At 37.5% G+C, this 23,272-nt stretch overlaps 1 protein-coding gene across 1 annotated transcript in view; it reads left to right on the plus strand.

Annotated features, from left to right (window-relative positions):
* The window catches only part of map2k6 (mitogen-activated protein kinase kinase 6), a 41,864-nt gene extending 21,012 nt beyond the window's left edge, over positions 1-20,852 (plus strand). The window contains exons 2-12 of the mRNA XM_067429403.1: positions 4,526-4,589; positions 4,792-4,840; positions 5,880-5,993; positions 8,287-8,406; positions 8,656-8,772; positions 9,063-9,114; positions 9,200-9,327; positions 11,830-11,907; positions 12,620-12,759; positions 16,534-16,579; positions 19,053-20,852. Coding sequence (XP_067285504.1) covers positions 4,526-4,589; positions 4,792-4,840; positions 5,880-5,993; positions 8,287-8,406; positions 8,656-8,772; positions 9,063-9,114; positions 9,200-9,327; positions 11,830-11,907; positions 12,620-12,759; positions 16,534-16,579; positions 19,053-19,130 — 986 coding nt within the window. The 3' untranslated portion in view covers positions 19,131-20,852. The remainder of the gene's footprint in view (positions 1-4,525; positions 4,590-4,791; positions 4,841-5,879; positions 5,994-8,286; positions 8,407-8,655; positions 8,773-9,062; positions 9,115-9,199; positions 9,328-11,829; positions 11,908-12,619; positions 12,760-16,533; positions 16,580-19,052) is intronic.
* Positions 20,853-23,272: the final 2,420 nt, after the last annotated feature.

Here is a 23,272-nt window from a genome sequence, read left to right on the forward strand (position 1 = left end):
TTTACTGTGCCGCATACAACCACTTCCACTTCTTCTATTCTTGCGTATGTGGGGTAAATACACAGCAATACACATTCTCCTTTTTTTGCCAAATAAATGCAAATAAATCAATGTCTTCTCTCTTGCTGTAACAAAATCTCACCTAGCTTTCCTTAGAGATGGTCAAGTAAAGTTCAGTTTGTGCATGATTATTACATGATGTAACAATCTGAGAGCAAGTCTGAGCAAGGAAAATACAAAACCTTTTTGTCTTAGTGAAGAGGCGTGGCTGACCCCGTTGCTACGCATGACCCAGTCTTTTGAAGACTGTGATTGGTTGATTGTCCAAAAAGGGGAAAAGGAGCACTTTTAATGAGCCTATAGGGTCTATTCTAAGTGTTCACTTAGAAATTATAAGCGCAAATTGTTTTATTTTACCGTTCTCTCTCACTCGTGCACACACACATTATATATATATGTATATAAATCCTTTTATTATTTACCATGTTGTTAATTTAATATAAGGTATTTGATTGGCTTAAAATTATAAACATTGTTCCACTCTTTCCAATTGCACTGAAAACAACTTGGAACGTTTATGCTGTGGTACCTCTTTCTATTAACATAAACTTCCTCGTCTTCCGACGGTGGAATAATTCGGATGTGGGTTCCATCGATTACTCCGACAACACCAGGGAAGCCTGCTATATTCATAAATGCAGTTTTTTGAGCCTGCAAGGTAGGAATGTGCAGTGGAAATGAAATAAACTGTGACACAATATGAGTTTCTGAAAGTGCTGTTATTGTTTGTGTGATCACTCTGCTTACAGAAGGTTGTGACAGACCTAAATCATCACTGCTGCATTGTTGCATTTTCCCAGTTGCCAAATATCACAATGTAGCGATTACTTTCATTTCTGGCACTATGACATTCCTGTGCTGTGTTGGAGATGTTAGCGTGTCAAACATGATCCCTGCACGATCTAATCTATAGCGTCTTATTAACTCAGTCATCCATTGTCTGCAACATATTTCTTCTCCCTCTTTGTCTTTCTGCCATCTTCTCCACTGCTAAAGAAACTCTTAAGCCTTAAAGTACTCGTCCGTGCTCCTAACAAATTTGACATAGGACCTCTTTTAAGGGTTAGGATGCTTTCTGAATTACTTTTTTCTTTACTAGTATTTTTTAGTTAATTTTAAGAGTAAATGCCCACATTTCTAAGAAATTTCTTAGAATTTTGTCTCTAGGAGCTACTATTTGCATTAAGAGTCTTTGTGAATACGGGCCCTGGAGTTTTAACGATTAAAAGAAAAAACAACTAGCCTGACAAGCCAGACCCACATCAAGATGTTTGGTCTGGAAACTCACCATAGACAGGGCTCAATCCGAGGGGCGGGATAAACGGTTGTCTTTCAAACTCCCTCTGCACGCGATAGGATAGCGCTACACAAACCAGAGCAACGACGGTGAAGGGGAGCTCGCTGATTAAACATTCGCCGTATCCGGTCAGCTAAACTCCGAACACATCTTCCCTTTTTAAGAATGACTTCAGTGCCGCTCTTTGTTCTTTTCTCAGAGGAAAGCTTAACTCCAAGTCTTCCAGAGTCGCGGTCAAAGCTGATTCGAAAGCCCGCCGCCGTTCGCCAGTTTCTGTGTTTACTAGAAGACTGTGCTACTAGAAGCACGCAAACGCAACTCGGCCGTCGTCATTATGGCCCCGCCCGCCGACTCTATAGCCTACACGATGTGATTGGGCCGTCCAGATTCTGAGGAATACAGCTCAGATAGGAATTGAGAGTTGCTAGACCACACTTGCGGGCAAATTAAATTTGCTGCCGCTAGGGTGCGTCTAAATTTCTAGGCTAAAAAACAACAACAAGAACCGTACAAAACTGAAAACAGTGACCCTAAAACCGCGCGTAATATGAGCTGAACCTTGGGTTTTGTGAACCGTGCCACCCCTATTATGCTCCTAAAACACAATCATCCATTGCAGTTTTCATCCATTTTATTTATTCTTTTTGGTATTCATTCAATGCATTTTTTTTAAACGGTCTGAGAGTCTGTTGTTTTTATTGTTTTTTGTTGTTTTGTTCATTTATTGTGGATATTTAAAATGTTTTCCATTTTCAGTGTTAAATAGTCTTTAGAAATAAAAGTTGATTGATCTTTGAAAAAGGTGTACCTGCATTATGATGCCATTATCATTATCTTAGATGAAAATGGTCACAGAACAACACTATTATCGTTTAGCGCAATAATTTCTTGGCCAATTTATCGTCCAGCAAAATTTGTTATCGTGACAGGCCTACCGCTGCCAAGATGGAATCCTCCAGCTTGACCCTACTTTATGCTTCAAAACTGCTCTTCAGAATCCTATGGGAGACGTCACAGACACTACGTCCATATTTTATTTACAGTCTATGGGCGTAACACTGTGTTTTATAATATCAGATACATTATTTAAGTGTGTTGAAAGTTTTTATAATGCTACTCTGTGCTAGGGGTGTAAGAAAATATCGATACACATGAGAATCGTGATATTTTGTTTGGCGATACTGTATCGATTCTCAAAAACACTGTATCGATATTTATTTATTTGTTTATTTACATCCAAGATTTGTGGCTTTGTTTTCGAATTAAATCACAGACTGTATACAACGTATCTGACGCGCGGAGCCAGAGAAGCGCAAGGTGTGGGTGTGGGTGTGGGTGTGGGTGTGGGTGTGGGTGTGGGTGTGGGTGTGGGTGTGGGTGTGGGTGTGTGTGTGTGTGTGTGTGTGTGTGTGTGTGTGCGCGTTCATTACCATTAGCAAACCTCACAAGACGATATAATTATTCCGCTCCCGCGGTTAACAGAGCTGACGTAGGCCCACGGGAAACTTGAATCGCTTAACATCCTGACTTCATCCGCGTTGCTGAGAAGCGTTTTGGTAGAATATAGCACATTTTCCTCTCAGTAACAAAATAAACACACACCAAAACTGACAGCGGTGGCAGCAGAACGAAAGCATCTGATGATCATAGCGATGTGGATATGGATACACCAGCTCTGCAGTTCAGTAACCTACTTGAAATGGCACTTTATACAATAGACTGCGTTAAAGAAAACAGCTTTACAGTATTAAATATAAAACAAACAGTCATTCAGTCATGGAATGAACGAACTATGCACTTTCTGTTGCTAAATAGTTTAGAAATGAAAAACTGCTATACTGTGAACCTTTAAAGCATGTACACAAAAAGAATCCTGCAGTCACTTTACCATTTCCCTTTACTTAGATTGCACAAAATAGTGACATGAATGATACTGTATTAATTAAATAAAACAGTGACTTGTCATGTTTTATGCATATGGTTGTTTTTATTCTTTTAAATTAATCTTTCTAAAAAATAAAAAATAAAATTGTACAATATCGCAATATATTGTAACTGAACCCCTGTATCGTGATACGTATCGTATCCCTAGATTCTTGGCAATACACAGCCCTACTCTGTGCGTTCGCTCACTGGCTACTACGAGACACTTGTTGCACACTGCAGTAAGTTTAAACAATATTAGTCATGGTAAAACATGAAAATCATGAAAAAGAGATTTAAACAATAAGACTATTGTTGAGTTATATAACAATGAATAGTTTTCGGTTAATAAACGTGTACAAACTGTTGCTCACTTGTCTAATAAAACACACAATACATTAGTGTCTTTGGTGTTTATGGAATTTGAAACATGTATGATGTCATTGATAGGGACCGTATTAGTAAATGAAGAAATTAAAAGGAACCGTAGAAGTGTAGTCTTTAAATGAATTATTACTTCATTAACTAATGACTTTTACCAATAATAAACCAAATGTACGTTTTTTTGCAGACACATGCATGTGAGCTTTTGAAAGCAAAGCAGAGTGTCAGTCAGAGTACCAGAGACTGAAACTGACATTTTTTAGCATTGTCTAGTACTGCATTATTAATATTTAGACTTTTAGACAAACTGTTGATATGTATTGAAGTAACTCCTTCAGGGCACGTTATATTGTTTGCATTTCGCTGACTGGAATCAGTTAGTCAGGTGGGTGTGGACGGTTCACGTGCAGTCAGGTATGTGGATTGCCCCACTCTGGTGTCACTCACGATGGGTAACACCCGTGGCGGCAGCGCCTCCGATCCGCTCCAGATGGAGAGAATGCACCTGACCCTGCCGTCTCGCCTCCCTCTTTCACACTTGCACTCTCTCTCCTCTCACTCCCTCGCTCTTTCGCATTTACTCAGCCAGGATCTGGAGCCGCTTGCGCTGTCTGACCGTAAGTGCTCATCCGATAGGGAATCTCGGAATTCCATGGGGAGCAGAAATAAAGGAAAGGGCTCTATATCCCTCAGGACAGTTTCAGAATGCCTCTTTTGTTTAGACAGGCCTTTCGAGTTTTTCTCACATAATGCCTTTTTTCTCTTTTTTTTTTTTAAAAAGGATCTTTTTTTCACTGCAATTCATAAGGTCTTTACTGACTTGGGTATAATAATAATGTTTTTTTTTTCTTCCCTCTGCAGGTAAAAAGAAGCCACCGCTCAAGCTTCCAAAAGAGGTGTTTGAGAAAACCCCACCTGCGCCCACGTAAGATTTTATGCAGATTTCAGTGCACTGATTTTAAGATATAGTCACATTTATATTTATAACCTTTGTTTTATTTAGTCAGTGTTTGAGGTTCAGTCTGGGTGTGCAAGTAGAATAGATTTTCTAATTAAGCCTGGCTTCAGTTAGGGAGTCATTTAGCGTGTCAGACGAGGACACTCAATGGGATTTCTTTGTTCCACAGACCCCCGAGAGACCTGGACTCCAAAGCCTGCGTTACTATTGGAGATAAGGTGCGTTTCATCATCCTTTCTTTAATTAAGAAGGATAATCTTGTTACTTTTACTATCTTAATCTTTTCTTTTTAATTTAATTAACCCTGTTTGTCTTCTGTCTTTCATTTCTGATGTTTTTCCCCTTTTCATTTTGGTAAATATTTTCAGAAAACTTATTTGCAGGATTTTCTGCAAGCACTATCTGTTATGCATCAATCTGTGCATTGCACACACACACAAAAGCTTTTATATTTAGTGCTGCAAGGTTTCACTTCACCTGCATCTCTTCCTCATCTATATTATAGAGCACTATGAGAGGAACTGTCCTTGGGTCATCTGTATGCAAAGCATTGTGACTTGTAGTTTGTGTTCCTGTGCGAAGGTGATAGACTTATCATTTCAAATGTCATATTTTGCATCGCTTTTGTGGTGATGTAACTCCCTGTCCCGGGCTCGATACGAAAGCTTGGCACGGTGAAAGACCGGCGGGTTGTAAAGAATGGCCCAGTGCACATTACAGCCCTTTTGAATGCATCTGATTGTGGGCAGCCTGGAATGCACTTTACTGCTTCTCAGGCTGTAAAAATATTTATTTTAAACTCATCAAATAAGTGGAATTTTCCATTGGCCATGATTGAGGATTTTTGTCTTGTAACCGAAGAGTAAGTAACATCAGTTTTTTGATAAAGTCAGGTTGGAATGTATGAGCTTTTGTGAAAAATTTCTGAGGTGCCAAGATTGTTGCCTCCAGGTTTAAGGCATTTGTTGTGATTGCTAGTGATAGAGACCAGAAACGGGGATAGGAAAATGTTATCTTTAGGAATAGCATGTCTCCATTCTTCAAACCTCATAGGAAACAATCAGCTTATTCTAATTTTGTGCCATTTTCTTTTTAGATATCTTTCTGTTTGGAGTATAGGCTTCAGTCTGTTCCTGTTACTGTCTATCTGTCCCTCTTTGTTTCCTTTTATCTGCCATTCTGTGTGCTTCAATTTCGGCATTCACTGAAATAGAGTTTGTATACTATCTTTAACATGCGTGTTTGTGTTCTGAGCAGAACTTTGTGGTGAAGGCAGATGATTTGGAGCAGATCGGAGAGTTGGGGCGAGGGGCGTATGGAGTGGTGGACAAGATGAGACACGTCCCCAGTGGCGTAATAATGGCAGTAAAGGTGAGTTCATAAAGGCACATGCTAGCTAAACCCATGTCAGGAATATTTTTGTCATTTCCATTGTGGGCAAGATTTAGCTGTCCGAGGTGCATGTTTCTAGCATTGCCTAAAATTATATTATTTCAACAAATAATACTAGGGGTGACCCCTAATAGTCGAAGATTCGATGCATCGATATGCAGGACCGGATTCGACCACTGATCTCATGGTCGAATCTTCGCAGGTGTTATGCAACGAGGATCATACCATTTTGGCAATATGGGGGTGCTCAATATTAGTGTTATAAAGACATGTCGCGGCGCTGAGCGATCGCCCCTTTAAGGGCACTGAGCTTCGCACTGGACATGCCGCACTTTTAAAATTCGAACGCGTATACACCGACGGCGGCATTCGATGCCTGTCCGCAGCGATTTAATGTATATTTCCCTCAAATCGTGAATGTACATACTGATTTCACCCTGTGCTACAAGATACACTCATCGTGCAGCTCTTCTGTCAGAAGTCAATTCAAAATAGAGCTCGCACGCAGCGCGTATATAATGTTCACGTCTGCCTGGTGTGAGATCCCTGAGACACGGCGCTGAGCTTCAGTCCGGTGTGCAACCCCCTTTAGGCACAATCGGCTTAAGAACGTGCATATAAACGCACTCAAAGTGTTCTTTTCCTCTCTAGGCAGGTTTTTTTTAAAGGTTTATTTATCAAGATGTTATTTTATATATTTGTGTGATGTTCTGTGTTTCAAACACGGCTTTTAAATGTTATGAGAGAACGGTTAATTTACGAATGTGTAGTGTAGCCTAGTTTTGATCACTTCATTAAAAGTGGTGGCTGTGTGCCGTGTGTAAAGTAAAATAAAAATAGCCTTAGCCTCCTGCTGACTAGTGTCCTGCCCTTCCCAACCTGTTTATACCGTTTATTTTTTTCCGGTCTATGGTTTACACAAACACCGATGATTCGACTATTGGTCGACCATAGAGAGATTCGAAAATTCTCATTCGAATGTGTAAAACACCCCTAAATAATACAAATAAATGTAAAGATATTTTCTGGTGCTGTTGACAGTTTGCTTACAAACTTGTCCCATTTAGATATGCTTTTATCAGCCTTTTACAAATTTTTTTTTTTTTTGGAACTGGCTTTTGAATGCTTAAGCATCCATTTATTTGATTGAAAAATACAGAAAAAAATTTAATATTATGAAATATTACAATTTAAAATAATAGATTTCTATTTTAATATACTTAAAAATAATTTATTTCTGTGATGCCAAGTGGAATTTTCAGCATCATAACTCCAGTCTTCAGTGCCAGATGGTTCTTTAGAAATCATTCTAATATGATGATTGGATGGTCATCAATGTTGGAAACAGTTATGCTGCTTATTTTATTTAGTTTTTAACATCTGATATTTTTTTAGGATTTACTGATGAATAAAAAGTACAAAAAAAGATTTATTCAAAATAGAAACCTTTTCTAACAATATGAATCTTTACTAACACGTTTTATTAATTGAACACATCTTTGCTGTATAAAAGTATTAATTTCTTAAATTACTGACCACATACAGTTGTAGTGCATATGTTTACAAAATAATTGTTTTAAATAAATGCTTTTTATTCTATTTTTTTTAAACTTTTTTTTACAAAAAGTATCACGTTATAAAAAAACTGCACTACCTGTTTCCAACATCGTGGATAAATCATATTTGAATGATTTCTAAAGGGTCATGTGACACTAAAGACTGAAGTAATGATGCTGAAAATACAGCTTTGACAGAATTAATATTATTATTAATAATAATAAGTACGTTTAAAATAGAAAACCATTATTTTAAATGAATCATATTTCACAACATGTTTTTATTTATTTATTCATTTATTTATTTTTATTATATTTCTATATAATATTTCTATATTTTTGATCAAATAAATGCAGGCTTGATGAGCTTAATCTTTTCTCAAAAACATTAAAAATTCCAAGCTTTTGACCGGATAACTTAAACACTTTATTTTTTATTTTTTATTTTTTAAGGTATTCCTTTTAATATTTTTATTTTCATTTAAACATTAAGCAACTTCTTAAATACACTTCCGCTAGAAGATGTACACTACCATTCAAAAGGTTTTAAAAAAATTGTATTAATGATTTTTGTGAAGTGTCATATGGTCATTAAGGTTGCATTTATTTGATAAAAAATAGCAAAAAATTATATTAAAAAGAACAGCATTCATTTGAAATGGTAATCTTTTTTTTAAACTTAATAAACACTAACATTACACACTTGTTTCACGCAGCGGATCCGGGCCACAGTAAACTCGCAGGAGCAGAAACGGCTGCTGATGGATCTGGATATCTCAATGAGAACAGTCGACTGCTTTTACACCGTTACCTTCTATGGAGCTCTGTTCAGAGAGGTACGACCGAACACTGAGCAGTCATTTTTATACAGTTTTAATACTACAGCACAAAATAGTAATTGTATAGACGAGAGGTAGAGCAAACCCAGTTAATCAGTGTCCGTATAAACCTTGACCGATGAAAAAAGTCCCACAGGAAGTCCTACAATGGGAACATATTTAGTCTTTTCCTGCGGTCTCAATTTTCTGTAAGGTTGTTGTTGTCTCAACCCAGCTCTAACCTGATTTGGCTCGTTGTGTTGTCAGGGTGATGTGTGGATCTGCATGGAGCTGATGGACACCTCTCTGGATAAGTTCTATAAGCAGGTGCATGAGAAGGGCATGATCATCCCAGAGGACATCCTGGGCAAGATCACCGTCTCCGTAAGCATCACCTGATTTCCTGCATCTCTCAAAAGCAAGCTTATGATCTTATATCAAGACTTATTCTCAACCTTGCAATTTTGCCCTATGTAACTTGTTTTCTGGACAAGTGATCAATGAGATAGTAAAAACATGCCATGAAATGTATTTTATACTAATTAAATGCTTAGAGATTTAAAAAAAATTTTTTTTGCATGCCCACTTGAACATTTTCTTTCATGTTAACTTCGTGTAATTCCCGAGCCCCTGCAGTTCTGTAATGAGCCTGATGTTTTTTATTCCTGTCTCAGATCGTAAAAGCATTGGAGCATCTCCACAGCAACCTGTCAGTGATACACAGAGGTATGCTGGGACTAAAGTACAGTATCGTATATTTGCTTTTTAATGATGTCAGCATCGGATTTTCCTGATTTCTCTCTTTCTGCAGATGTGAAACCCTCTAACGTCCTGATAAACATGCAGGGTCAGGTGAAAATGTGTGATTTTGGCATCAGTGGGTACCTTGTGGATTCAGTGGCGAAGACAATGGATGCCGGCTGCAAGCCATACATGGCGGTAAGCAAAACAAAAGAAGATATGCATATTTTGTGACATCAATTTTTTATTGAAGTTTATATTATTGAATGTTTGTGTGTGTGTGTGTGTGTGTGTGTGTGTGTGTGTGTGTAATAATTATGTTTTATTATTTTGTCTGTGTGAAATATATAAATTCCATGCCTTTTTTTGTATATTTATTATATTAATGTTTAAATCATTTAAAGGTGGACTATAGTAGTATTTTTGCAGTACAATATACAAAAACCATTAGGCCAGTGTTATATATTTTGTTCAGTTGAATTCTTACACTATCCCAAATCTTTCCAACTATTTGTAAATTGTGAGAAAATTGCTATTTCAACCAATGAGCCAGGACGTCTGATCATAGTGTCTGAGGGAGTCGCCTGTCAATTGTGTCATATCTGCGTTACCCTCAGTTTCCGGTTTTATTTGGCAGAAGCACTTTACTCTTAGCAGTGTGAACATTTCACAGCAGCCACCAAGTTAACGTACAGAGTAACTACATAACATCATTTTAAACACTTAAATGTATCTAATATGATAACAGAGCTCCGTTACCTCATACTCATGACCGGAAGCGTTGAAATAGCGCCGATGACTGTCCCGTCATAATAAAAGACCCGCTACTCACGAGCCTTGTGTTGCTCAACAATCGCTCCAGCGGCCTTGCCCAGCTCCACAACACTGTCCTGCTAAATGGTAAATGGACTGATTCTTTTCCACTAGCTGTAAGGTGAAGAGCACATGTCCCAAGATTCTGTACTTAAACCTTTGTTTTGAGTAGGCACCCTCTATCTGACAGAAAAGCTTTGAAAAAGTTAAATTTCCAATTTTGATTTTAAGTCTTTTAAATATGAACGTGTATGGTCAGTAAAACGCGGGAAAGTGTTTGAATTGTTTACCATAATTATTGAAAAAATCTGTTTCAAAATAAAAATAACACTGAAAAAAAGATAGGGTACAACAGGACTAAAGGTGCACTGAGGTAAAAGGTACCTTTGTTTTTATTTTCCTCTGAACCACTAGGTGGCACAATAACTGGCCATAGCACTTTCCGAAACATCCACTCTTCAAGATGCATTGAAATGTGACTGATCTTTGACGTGATCTCGTTGAATCTGTGCTAATTTCATCAAATATTTTATGCTTTTTTGTTTGTTTTAGATTTAAGTAGCAAAGGAGAATCACATAAATTATTGAATATGATTTAAGACAATCTTTTTAATGATTTTCAGTTTTGTTCATGGTAATTAAAGCTATTGTTTTTAATAACGGAAGAATATGTAAGTTTGGTATTTGGGGTAAAAGGCACTTCTGCTTTCGGGACTAAAGGCACAATAATTAACATATTAATAATAAGCAGCTTACATCTCCATTTGTTGACATGACATGGTTAGATTCAGATTGTAAGTATCATATATTAAGTTGGGTGTCCACCTTCGAGATAATCAACATATTTATAATGAAACAATCATATTAAAAAAATATAATATTAATAATATAATATAATAAAATGTTACTACTCTAAATCTATATTAAAATATTATGGGATCTCCTTCAATGCTTTCAGAATCTTTACTTTTTGAAATAATTTAGTTTATATATTTTAAAAAAATTTTAATGACCTGATTTTTTTAAAATCAAAATAAACAAAAAATAGTTTTGAAGAAGTACTAACTTAGACATTAATAAAAAACATTATTTTAGCTAAAGTATTTGTATCAATACTTTTTGCCCCATGCTGATTTTACCCTGTGTGTGGCCACCTTATATATAACCTCAACCACTTTTATGATTTATTTTACACAGAAAATCTGTTGCTCCATAAATGTTCGGTTCAAACATATTTTTTCTGCAATCATACAATATGGAAGTAGTGAAAAGCACATATGTTGTACAATAATTTACTTTTTATCTCACAATTCAGACTTTTAAGACACTATTATTATTATTGTTGTTATTATTAATTGTGAGTTTGTCTGCCAATTCTGATTGCTTTTCTCAGAATTGTTTGGTGTACACTCAGTGTGAGAATGTCGCAGTGACCTTTTTTAACTGCGAGTTTATCTCATTTTTTAATCTTGTTTGTGAGATGTAAATAGTGAGTTATGAATTCATAATTATGAACTACTGTATGGTGGAAACAAGCTTCCTTATAGGAACTTGTTAAATGTCAGATTTTCAAAAACTTAGGCATTCAAAAAAAAAGCATACATTGGGACACTGATGTCCTCGGAGAATGAGAGAGGATATGGATCTAGAAAGTTCTTCACACACATCAGATTTCAGCTCTCCGAGTCTGCTCATGTGGCTCTGTAGACACTAGACGTGTGAATGCTATGCATCTAAAAAAAGAGAGACGTGTCATAAATACAAGAATATAGAGCAAGCCTGAGAAAGAGTTAAACAGTATACTTATCTCTGCCTCTTCTTATCAAATCCCTCTTCCTCTTTTGCCCACAATCAGCATCATCAGTCATTTTTCTTTTTCATTCACAGCCTGAGAGAATCAACCCGGAGACCAATCAGAAAGGCTACAACGTCAAGTCTGATATCTGGAGTTTAGGAATCACAATGGTATGTCTGTCAGAGTGACCTCATACTTTTCACACTTGCTGCTTAATTATTAACATGTCATTTTTTTATTATTATTTTTATCAATGACATTATATAATGTTTATAAATGCTTACCAGATTGTTAATGTGTATTCAAACTTTATGTTTGAATATTAGAGCTGTCACTTGATTGTCATAATATTTAGTCAAAATTCAGATATTTTATTTTTATTGTTGACTTGTTCATTTATTACATTTTAATAAAAAATAATCATAATAATAGACCCATGTTTAATGATTAGGTAATAAAACAACTTTCCTAAGACTCCACATGTAAAATCTATTAATATTTCTATGAATGTCAGTGTTTCGCTTGAGCTTTAAAATCACTATGAAATCGGTGGAATATTGCAGTATTCGTTATGAGTGATTTATCTGTGCATATTTTTTTTTTCCCCCTCCATGAGTCTTCGTAATCTGTTATCTTTAATCTAAATAACTTCCCCTCCTCTTGCAACATCTCTTTTCTTCTCTCATTAACTATACTCAATATACACATCAGTGGAAAAAAAGAATATAGGAACTTTGGTTACATGCTGACTTGACTTTTGAAATTTCACCTTACAAAAAAAGACATGACCCATGAAAAAGCATTGCCGCTGTCTCTGTGTAGCATGCCGTGTTGTGGTTTGCTAGGTTTCTGTTGTGATCTGTGTGTTTTTCCTCCCGTCAGATCGAGCTGGCCATTCTGAGGTTTCCCTATGACTCATGGGGAACGCCGTTTCAGCAGCTCAAGCAGGTGGTGGAAGAGCCATCGCCCCAACTGCCTGCAGACCGCTTCTCACCTGAGTTTGTGGACTTCACGTCACAATGGTGGGCGAGCCGTTACACACATTTGCACTCTTGCACATCAGAGCTCAACATTAAGCTATGCCAACTTTCACTTGTCCAATACATATTGTTTTTGAATATTACTATTATTGACTGGTTCCAGGCAATCCTTATTGTTGAGATGTGCATTTCAAAAATAATCATTTAGGAGATGGCAACCTTTTTGTGAAATTTGGCCGTTCATTTACATGACAACGGCGTTTGAGGAGTACGCAAAAGAAAAGCGTTCCTGTTTTTTAGTACATCGTTGTCATGTAAACATTAGTTGTGAATTTTTAGTGTTGTTAAAACTTTGCGAAGTTGGGATGAATTCCTTTTTATTACAAAAAAAAAAAAGATATTAAAGGTGCACTATGCAGTATTTTGCTGTAAAATATCCACACAAAAAACATAAGACCAGTGTTATATATTTTGTTCAATTGAGTTATTACAATATCCCAAATGTTTCCAACTATTTGTAATGGGGACACATTCAGACACGACTAGGGTGACATTTAAGGAATAATAATCAGAGCTTGACATGACATAACCGCCGTTTGTTTGGTGTATTTCGGATGTGGCGTGTAAGTGTGTAACACAGTCACCCACCAGGTTGCTGTTGCTATAGTCATCTACTTATTATAGGCTTCTCAAAAGCCATCTGTTATAATCGCGTTGTGCATTATAACACACGTGTTTCTATTGAGTTTATTGAATGCAATGTCTAATCATTTAGATGCGTTCGGATTACCGGAGTTATTTTCAGAGCGCGCACTCATTCACTGAAATCTGCACTCAAAGCAGAGATGAACGTGTGATGTACGCAGGAGATTCATTCAGCATACGCTTGAATGTTTTTGTTCTATTTCAGCAGCGAAAATAGTTTAAAACAAACACAGCAGAACCATAGCGCATCTGATATGACTGGCATAAAGTTGGCTTGATGTTTGAGATTCGCAAAATTAGAGACCGTCTCTAAAGTTACCTACAACATTGGTATGCGCGTTTGTATAAACCGGACTGTAAAGTGTTCATCTAGGTGTCGGGTATAATGCACACCTTTTGGATATTTGATATTTAATCAAATAAACTGTCAAATCATATGAAAAATGGATATGATTTTTTTACTGGGATACTGATTGGGCTTGTACACAAAATATGCTAGATTTAAATGCGTCATAGCTGATAGGACACTAATAAGAATATTGCTTGAATTATTATTTAAGCATTATGTGGTGCTATGGACGACGGCCAATATAAGGAAGGAAAGCCAAAAATAGAATCTTGCTTTAAAAAAGTGCATAGAGCTGCTTAATTTATTTGTTGTTTGAAATGTTTTCAGTGTGCATTGGCTCTTTTTGAACACTATCTCATTTGAACAAAACCGTGATGATATTGATAACCGGGATAACTTAGGTCACTATAACCGTGATGTGAAAATTGCCATACCATTTCATCCCTAATTTGTAAATTGTAAGAAAATTAATGTTAATAATCGCATCCATCAACATGATTTCTGCCCGAGTCCTATCCCGATTCTTTTCCACCGGCTGTGAGGTGAAGACCACACGTCCCAAGATGCTGCGCTCAAACTTGCCGTCATCAAACTACACCTTAGTTTTGAATAGGCGCCCTCTAGCAGACGGAAAAGTTGCGTAGTGCACATTTTAAACCTTTTTTTTTTAAAGCAAAGACACTTTAATTTGACCAAAAGTGCCTTAAAGACATTTATAAATGTTACAAAAGATTTAAAGGGATAGTTCACCCAAAAATGTTTTTAAATCACCCCATGATTTACTCCCCCTCAAGCCCCATCCTAGGTGTATATGACATTCTTCTTTCAAATCAAGACAAATATTTCATGATTTCATGGGTTTGTGTAAGAAAAATATATCCATATTTCAAACTTTATGAAGTAAAATATCTAGCTACTGGCGGACCGCCTTCTGTATTCAACTTTTGAGGTAAGTGTAACGGCTCTCGCAGTAATGGCTCTCGCTTTTTCTCTAAATTGAATATTTTCCTTACACAAATGCATCGCTTCACTTTAGTAGGAGCCATGTGGATTACTTTTATAATCAGGGTTCTCACAGGTCCTTGAAATCCTTACAAGTTTGTGGATCTGTTAAGTGTTTCCCGCGTGAGGTACTTGGACGATGTACGGTGTTGTACGATGCCATGTGGTTCACGCATGCACGAAACTGCTACAATGGTACCTTAACATTTTCAGTGCTTACACCAAACCCAAATATGTTTAGTCAGTGACTCCATATTTTGGTTCAATAAACATAAAACATTTTTGATAATCTGTTTCGGAAATATTTAATGTTGAATAGGTTTATTTAAGATAATTTAAACCCATCAGGCAAGATACACTTAAAAGCGCATTCATATAACTTAAAACTTCTGTTTGCATGAGCCTAAGCTCTTTTCAATAAAATCCATTTTTTAATCCAATTTTTTAATCCAGTGTAAGATGTACCAAATATTTGTACTGAATACTTTAGTTTTATGCAAAACAGAAATACGACAAATAGAATATCAGATCTGTGTCATATGGGCATAAATAAATGCTTCATTGCATAGTTGTTTGACACATGAAAACTGTAACAATGTATCTTACAAGGTAACGCGATGTAACCTTGCTTTCACTTGACATGTGTCCCCACATTAAGTCCTTGAATTTGAGGGTAGTGGACCTGAAAAGTCCTTGAAAGGTCCTTGAATTAGAAGTTAACCAGTGTGGGAACCTTGCATAATGGATGGATGTATTTTTGGACTTCAAATTTCCGACTCCCATTCACTTGCCATTATAATGCTTCGATTTACCAGGACATTTTTAGTATAACTTCAATTGTATTCGTCTAAAAGAAGAGTGTCATACATCTGGGATAGCTTGAGGGTGAGTAAATCATGGGCAAATTTTTGGGTAAACTATACCTTTAAAAGAGAGATTTTGTTAAAAAAAAAAATGTATTCTCTTCACAAAAATGTTCAGCATCTCAATAATGTGGATAATAAAAATGAATGTTTCTTAAGAAAAATATGGTGATTTTCCGAAAAATCATGTGAGATTGAAAACTGGAGTAATAGTGAAAATTCAGCTTTGCCATAAAATTTCATTTTAAAATGTATTCAAATAGAAAGTTAGCAGTAATATTTCACAATATTACTGTAGTAATGCCTTTTTAAGTACAAGATGCTAATTTCTTTTTTATCTTACCAAACCCAAACCTTTGCACTGTAGTGTATATAATCACCCTGACATTTTCAAAGCACTAAACTTATAAATGCAATAGTTTCATCAAGTGATATAATCACTGAACTGTTGTGATTAGGTAATCTTAGATGGCTATTAATATATGTAAATGATGTGTATACGTTCGCACAGGATGTTTTCTCAATGGCTTTTGTTTGTAGGATGACTATGACTCGAGATACTGTAGAATAGTAATTCTCTGGAACAATGCTGACACCACATAGTTTCGTGAAAGTGAAAACGCGCTCAGTAAACCTGTAGCCTACGCACGCACACACACACTACACATACATTGACTGCATTGTGAAGTAGGAAAGCGAACAGGATGTAGAAGCCCTGATTGCATCCTCTCTGTCACATTGTGAGGGGAAGTACTGGAGGCCACAGCATGCTGCATGCATGGAGGCCACAGCATGCAGCATGCTGCTACGGTTTTTGCGTTGTCCTGCTGCACTTGTGATAATTTGTTGCGCATTTCTAACATGCACGTGCTTTGCTTTTCTCTGGTTGTGTTTCAGCTTAAGGAAGAATTCCAAAGAGCGGCCAACTTACACAGAACTAATGGTGAGTATGATGCTGACAGTTTTTCTTTCAATCTTTTTTTTTTTTATAACAAGCACTTCCCTGGATTGTCCTTTAGATGTCAGACTTGCGCTTTCAATTCAAAGTTGTACCTTCTCCCTATTAGCTCGTAGTGATGTTCATTTTGAAGTAGTTATATGATGCTGGTTGGTAGTTGACTGCAGTTTAACGTAATGTAATTTATCTAAATCTATTGTAATCATTTTTGAATACCTTGTATATTTAAATGAAATATTCATGTTTAAAATCATCACTTTTCAAAACCTCAAAAATGGTGGAAATGAATAAAACTGTTGCAGTACATTAAGTATGGTCTATATTTATTTTCTTTTTAACATACAGTGGGGTCCAAAGGTCTGAAATCTCTGGAAATGTGTGTTTTGCATTTTCCTAATTAGAAACTCACTCACACACTTACTCGCACACACTCACTTACTCACTCACTCACTCTCACTCACTCACACACTCAAGCAATCACTCTCTCTCATACATTTATACACTCTCACAGACACACTCACTTACACTCACTCACTCTCACAGACAGACAGACACTCTCTCTCTCACTCACTCTCGCACACACACACACGGAATCAGACACACACTCTCTCGCGCTCACTCGCACTTACACTCTCACTCACTCGCACTTACACTCACTCACTCGCACTTACACTCACTCACTCGCACTTACACTCACTCACTCACTCACTCGCACTTACACTCACTCACTCACTCGCACTTACACTCACTCGCACTTACACTCACTCACTCACTCGCACTTACACTCACTCACTCACTCACTCGCACTTACACTCACTCACTCACTCGCACTTACACACACTCACTCACTTGCACTTGCACTTACACTCACTTGCACTTGCACTTACACTCACTTGCACTTTCACTTACACTCACTCGCACTTTCACTTACACTCACTCGCACTTGCACTCGCCCTCACTCGCACTCACACTCACTCGCACTTACACTCACTCGCACTCGCCCTCACTCGCACTCACCCTCACTCGCACTTACACTCACTAGCACTCACTCGCACTTACACTCACTCACTCGCACTTACACTCACTCACTCGCACTTACACTCACTCACTCACTCGCACTTACACTCACTCACTCACTCGCACTTTCACTTACACTCACTCGCACTTTCACTTACACTCACTCGCACTTTCACTTACACTCACTCGCACTTTCACTTACACTCACTCGCACTTTCACTTACACTCACTCGCACTTTCACTCACTCGCACTTACACTCACTCGCACTTACACTCACTCGCACTCACTCGCACTCACTCGCACTCACCCTCACTCGCACTCACCCTCACTCGCACTCGCACTTACACTCACTAGCACTCACTCACTCGCACTCACTCACTCGCACTCACTCTCACTCGCACTCACTCACTCGCACTTGCACTCACTCGCACTTACACTAACTCGCACTTACACTCACTCGCACTCACCCTCACTCGCACTCACTCGCACTTACACTCACCCTCACTCACACTCACTCGCACTCACTCGCACTTGCACTCACTCGCACTCGCACTCACTCGCACTGACACTCACTCGCACTGACACTCACTCGCACTTACACTCACTCACTCGCACTGACACTCACTCGCACTTACACTCACTCACACTTACACTCACTCACTCGCACTTACACTCACTCACTCGCACTTTCACTCGCACTCACCCTCACTCGCACTTGCACGCACTCGCACTCGCACTCACTCTCACTCGCACTCACTCGCACTCTCACTCACTTGCACTTACACTCACTCGCACTTACACTCACTCACACTCACTCGCACTCACTCACTCGCACGCACTCACTCGCACTCACTCACTCACTCACTCGCACTCGCACTCGCACTCACTCGCACTCACTCACTCGCACTTGCACTCACGCGCACTTGCACTCACTCGCACTTGCACTCACTCGCACTTACACTCACTCACACTTACACTCACTCACTCACTCGCACTTACACTCACTAGCACTTGCACTCACTCGTACTCGCACTTACACTCACTCACTCGCACTTTCACTCGCACTCGCACTTGCACTTACACTCACTCACTCGCACTTACACTCACTCGCACATACACTCACTCACGCACTCGCACTTACTCACTCGCACTTACTCACTCGCACTTGCACTTATTCACACTCACTCACTCGCACTCACTCACACTCTCACTCACTCACTCTCTCACTCTCTCTCCCTCTCACAGACACTCAGACTTTTGCACTCCAGCATTTTTAGAATATATAGAAAAAACAACAACATTATTGTCCATGTTATTTTTGTAAACGCAAGTATTATTATTATTTTTTCATATATAAAAGTATATACAATGCAATTGTGCTTTTTTTGTGAGCACAACATTTAGCACAATATTGACATTTCAAATCTTTTCTACAACCAGGAACATCCCTTTTTCACCCTCCATGACTCCAAAGACACCGACGTCGCTAGCTTTGTGAAGAGCATCCTTGGGGACTGAGACGTCCCTCTCGGCAAAACTGACGGGTTGCCGCTGGGGGGAGATGGGACTATTTCAGAAAAAGCACCAATAGCGAGACTAACACCTGTAAGACACGCCCACCTCAGCAGCCAGCAGTGCACAGGCACTCAGGAGGATCTGGGGGAGGGGGGACACCAAAACTGAGAGTGGGCGAGCGTTTCCTAGTAACACACAGAGTAGGGCATGGGACGGGAATCTCAGCGCGTGTGTGTGCATGCATTTGTGGGGGTGTGTGTGAGAACGAGAGCGTTTGTGTGTATGAGTGTGTGTGAATTCTTTGCCTGCATGTATGTGCATACATGTGCATTAAAAGGTTTTAAAGTCCCAAGTCAAACTTCATCTATTGTTCAATCCCAGTCCTCCTCCAGCTTTACCTCTCAATCCAAAAAGTAAAAGCAGTTTTAGCATCAGGTGAGTCTGTTATAAATGTCTGTTGAGTTTCCCCAGTGGCACTTCAATGTAATTCTCAAAGTTTTCACAATGTTATCCACCCCCACGACGTCCGGTTCTTCAAAAAAATATATAAAAAAGAAAAAAGGAAAAAAAGAGAGAGTGGTATAGATATATTTATCTATTATCTAGATATGTATATATACTCAAAAAATATTTCTTGAATTTGTTAAATGAGTATATGAGGATAATATTGTGTTGGTTGTAAGGAGTGATGGTTATTAAAGTGTATGAATGGAGCATCTTTCTTTTTTTTTTTTCCTGGATTTGCAAAGACTTATCTGTGCATCTGTCACTGAAGGCTAATCTCCTATCAGTTCATCAATGCTGTCTCAATCAGACGTTAACGGCCAGAAGTGAAAAGCCCACAGTGGTTGGTAGCAAACACTGCTTTTCACATACCCTCCATGAACTGTGTGTGTGTGTGTGTGTATATGCGTGTGAGACTAAATGGGTGTACGCTTGTGAGCGCTTTATATGCCATTCATCTATACCAAGGTAATTTGGGGTAAAAGGTATCTAAGTCTGTTGGCTACATCTAGACCTCTCTGTTCTGAGCCAATCAAATAATTCTCACTCTTTTCAATTGCAATCCAACTGGAAATTATATTATTTTATTATTATTATTATACACAGTGCATATGTATTAACAGTAATGAGGTGTTCTGCAGTTTCTGTATGTGTTGTAACTGCTGTTTTTCTCATTGGAAACTTGACAATTTCTTTTTAATTTTAAGGTGGTGTGCAGGTATGAGCGTGTGGTAATTTGTGTGCATTAAATTGTGTGTGCGCGTGTTTGTGTGTATGTGAGCATTATAAAAGTCAACACACGTAGCTGACACTTTTTTCAAAGCCTCACTGTGACTCGGAAGCCTGATTTTGTGCCTCTATAGATAAAAAGCAAAAACAAACAAACAAAAAAACACCTACATTTAGACAAACTTACAAAATCCACGCTGTCAGAAATGCTTTGCTTTTCACATACTTCAGTTAGTGGAGGAAGTCTGTTGCTTTGCTTTCTGGGCTTCTGGTTTTATTCTCTTATAATTTCTGTAAGGTGGAGATGATGATGATGATGATGATGATGAATGTGTGCAAGTTTGTATGTGTGTGTGTGTGTTTGTGTGTGTGTTGTTTTTTTTGTTTGTTTTTTTTGTCTTGTGACCACTGTATACAGAATGGATAACACTGCTGATTTGCCTGTATTCGTTATATTGTTTTATTCAGACATAAAAGTTCTCTTATATCTTCGCTGCTTCTTTTTAATATACATTAAAATTGTCAGGATTTAATTTCTGAAGAAATTAACCATTTTCTTTCACCTTGGTTTATAAATGTAATATTCTGTATGCACAATTTGTGTACAGAATTGTCGCCAATGTGGTCATGGTATTTACAGGTCTCACGCGTATACTAAACTACTACAGAATATAGTATGTAGTGTGTATTAGTATGAATATAGTGTGGGGTTGTGAAATGACAGGGTTTGAGAGGTTTCATAACCACATATTCATGTACATGCATATATGTGTGTGAAACCTGTCACGACGTCATATTCAGTGTACCATTGTGTGTATTTGTTTATTTTGCATTGTGATGTTTTCTGGGGTGGGGGTGTTTTGTTTTTTGCATATTTTTTTATGCGAACAAAATGATTTCTCATTTAAGTAGCGTTTTTACTTTATACAATTCAGGAAAATGTCAATTTCAGTAATGAATATTGAGCATAATGCATGACCAAATAAATAAATAGCTTAGTCTCTATTATTGATTGTGTGGTTAATTGTCATGAAAATATCACAATGCAAAAAATATCCATAATGAATTTGGTTTGTGAAATATAATTGTATTGCTCTGGAGTAAAATGTGGACATGTTTCCTTAACATCAAAAATGCGAAAAACAAGAAACTCCTGAAACGTGACAACTGATTTTACAGATTACAGATTTCTCTAGTTCTGGAAGTTTCTGTCCTCAAGTGTTCTTCCTCAGAAAGATGACTACTGGACGCCGGCCACATTTCTGCTCTCCGTCTGCCTCATTTATCCAAATGAATGTTCCCAGCCATCATGTTATAACATTTGACATTAGGTTTGGACATGACCATGAGATGACAGAGATAACATTCAGCAAAAACCCTTTAAAAAGAATTAATTTTTTTCAGGGTGGAATAAGAGCTCACCATTCTCTTCATTTCTCATTTGTTACTTTCAAGCGCTATTTTATCAGTTTCTTGTCACTTTATTAACTTCTTTATTTGGTTGATGGTACTTCTATTAAACAGTTTAGTCCTTCTTAGATATGTTTAAAAAAGATATCACAACTGTGATGCCAACTGTTTCTGTTAGACCCTCTCCAAGGCTGCATTTAATGTCATATTAGGAAATATTACAATTTAAATTAACTTTTTCTAATATAATACATTTAAAAATGTAATCTATGTAGGCTATTCTGTGATGCCGCTGTATTTTCAGCATAATTAATTAGATCTTTCAGATATTGTAATATAGCCTACTCAGTTGCTGCTCGAGAAACATTTCTTATAAATAGTAGGCTAAAACACCAAAAATATTATCTCACCATGTCTATCCCACGCAGATAAAAATGTAGTGCTTTCTTGTGACTTGCTCGTCTTGCTGTCCCAGAATGCCCTCAGTTGTCATTTTCCATTGGCTTAACGTTAGTTAATGTGACAAGAAGTTGGATTGAGAACCCAACTCGTGATGTCCTGCAAAAAATCTCTATTTTTCATTTTCAGGCAATTCTCATCTTCACAGGTTGTCCAATCCCATCCAATATTATTATTTTTTTTAATGTTGGGGGATACAAAATATATGGCGTTTGAGATTCGCTTAAGGGAGCAAGCGTTTTCAACGGTTTCAACCGTCAACATTGTCACACACCCTTCAAAGCCATGTGGCAAACCTTGACCTGAACGACTGACGGATCTTTTCTGATTGGTTTTGTCCTGTAGGTAGGGCTGTTTCTTTTCTTTTGTATCGCATGCAGCCATTTTTTTTAATTCAAACTTTATTCAGAGATTGGTAGCCTACTATAAAATAGATTTTAGGCTCTGTGGTGATACGTCCATAAACGTATCATTATGGAGTTAATGGAAAATTTATGCTGGATTTCTGGTCTAAGCAGGTTTTGTTTGTTGCTGCAAAATGCTTCATTCTAGTAGTTGGTTGGTTTATTAAAAAGAAATGTTCTAAAATATATTGTAATTTCGAAAGTAAATGTAAGTTATTTTGAACCAACAATACCCCATAGACCCTTTTCACTTTGTTTCTAATACAGTGTCTATATGAGTGATGGTAAAAATGAACGTATTTCTATTTTCACTGCCGTTATCAAGCTCACTCAATTTTTCGCCCATTTTTTTGAAAGTTGTGAAATCACTAGGCTATTGAAGGGCCGGGACTCGATTAAAAAAAATAATCTAATTAATTAGAGGCTTTGTAATTAATTAATCGAAATTAATCGCATTTTAATTGCATATACATTTTTGACCTGAGAACAATGAGAAGTAATTTTTCGCATGTATTTTTAGTATGTTATACCATTGAATAATGACTGAATACATAATAAGCTTAATCAACAAAATATTGTTTATTTATTTCAGTCCAGCAGACCAGCGCAATGTTTGCCATTAAGTGTAGCAAAAGCATA

This window comes from Pseudorasbora parva, chromosome 21 (genome assembly GCF_024679245.1).
Source record: "Pseudorasbora parva isolate DD20220531a chromosome 21, ASM2467924v1, whole genome shotgun sequence".
Taxonomy (NCBI): domain Eukaryota; kingdom Metazoa; phylum Chordata; class Actinopteri; order Cypriniformes; family Gobionidae; genus Pseudorasbora; species Pseudorasbora parva.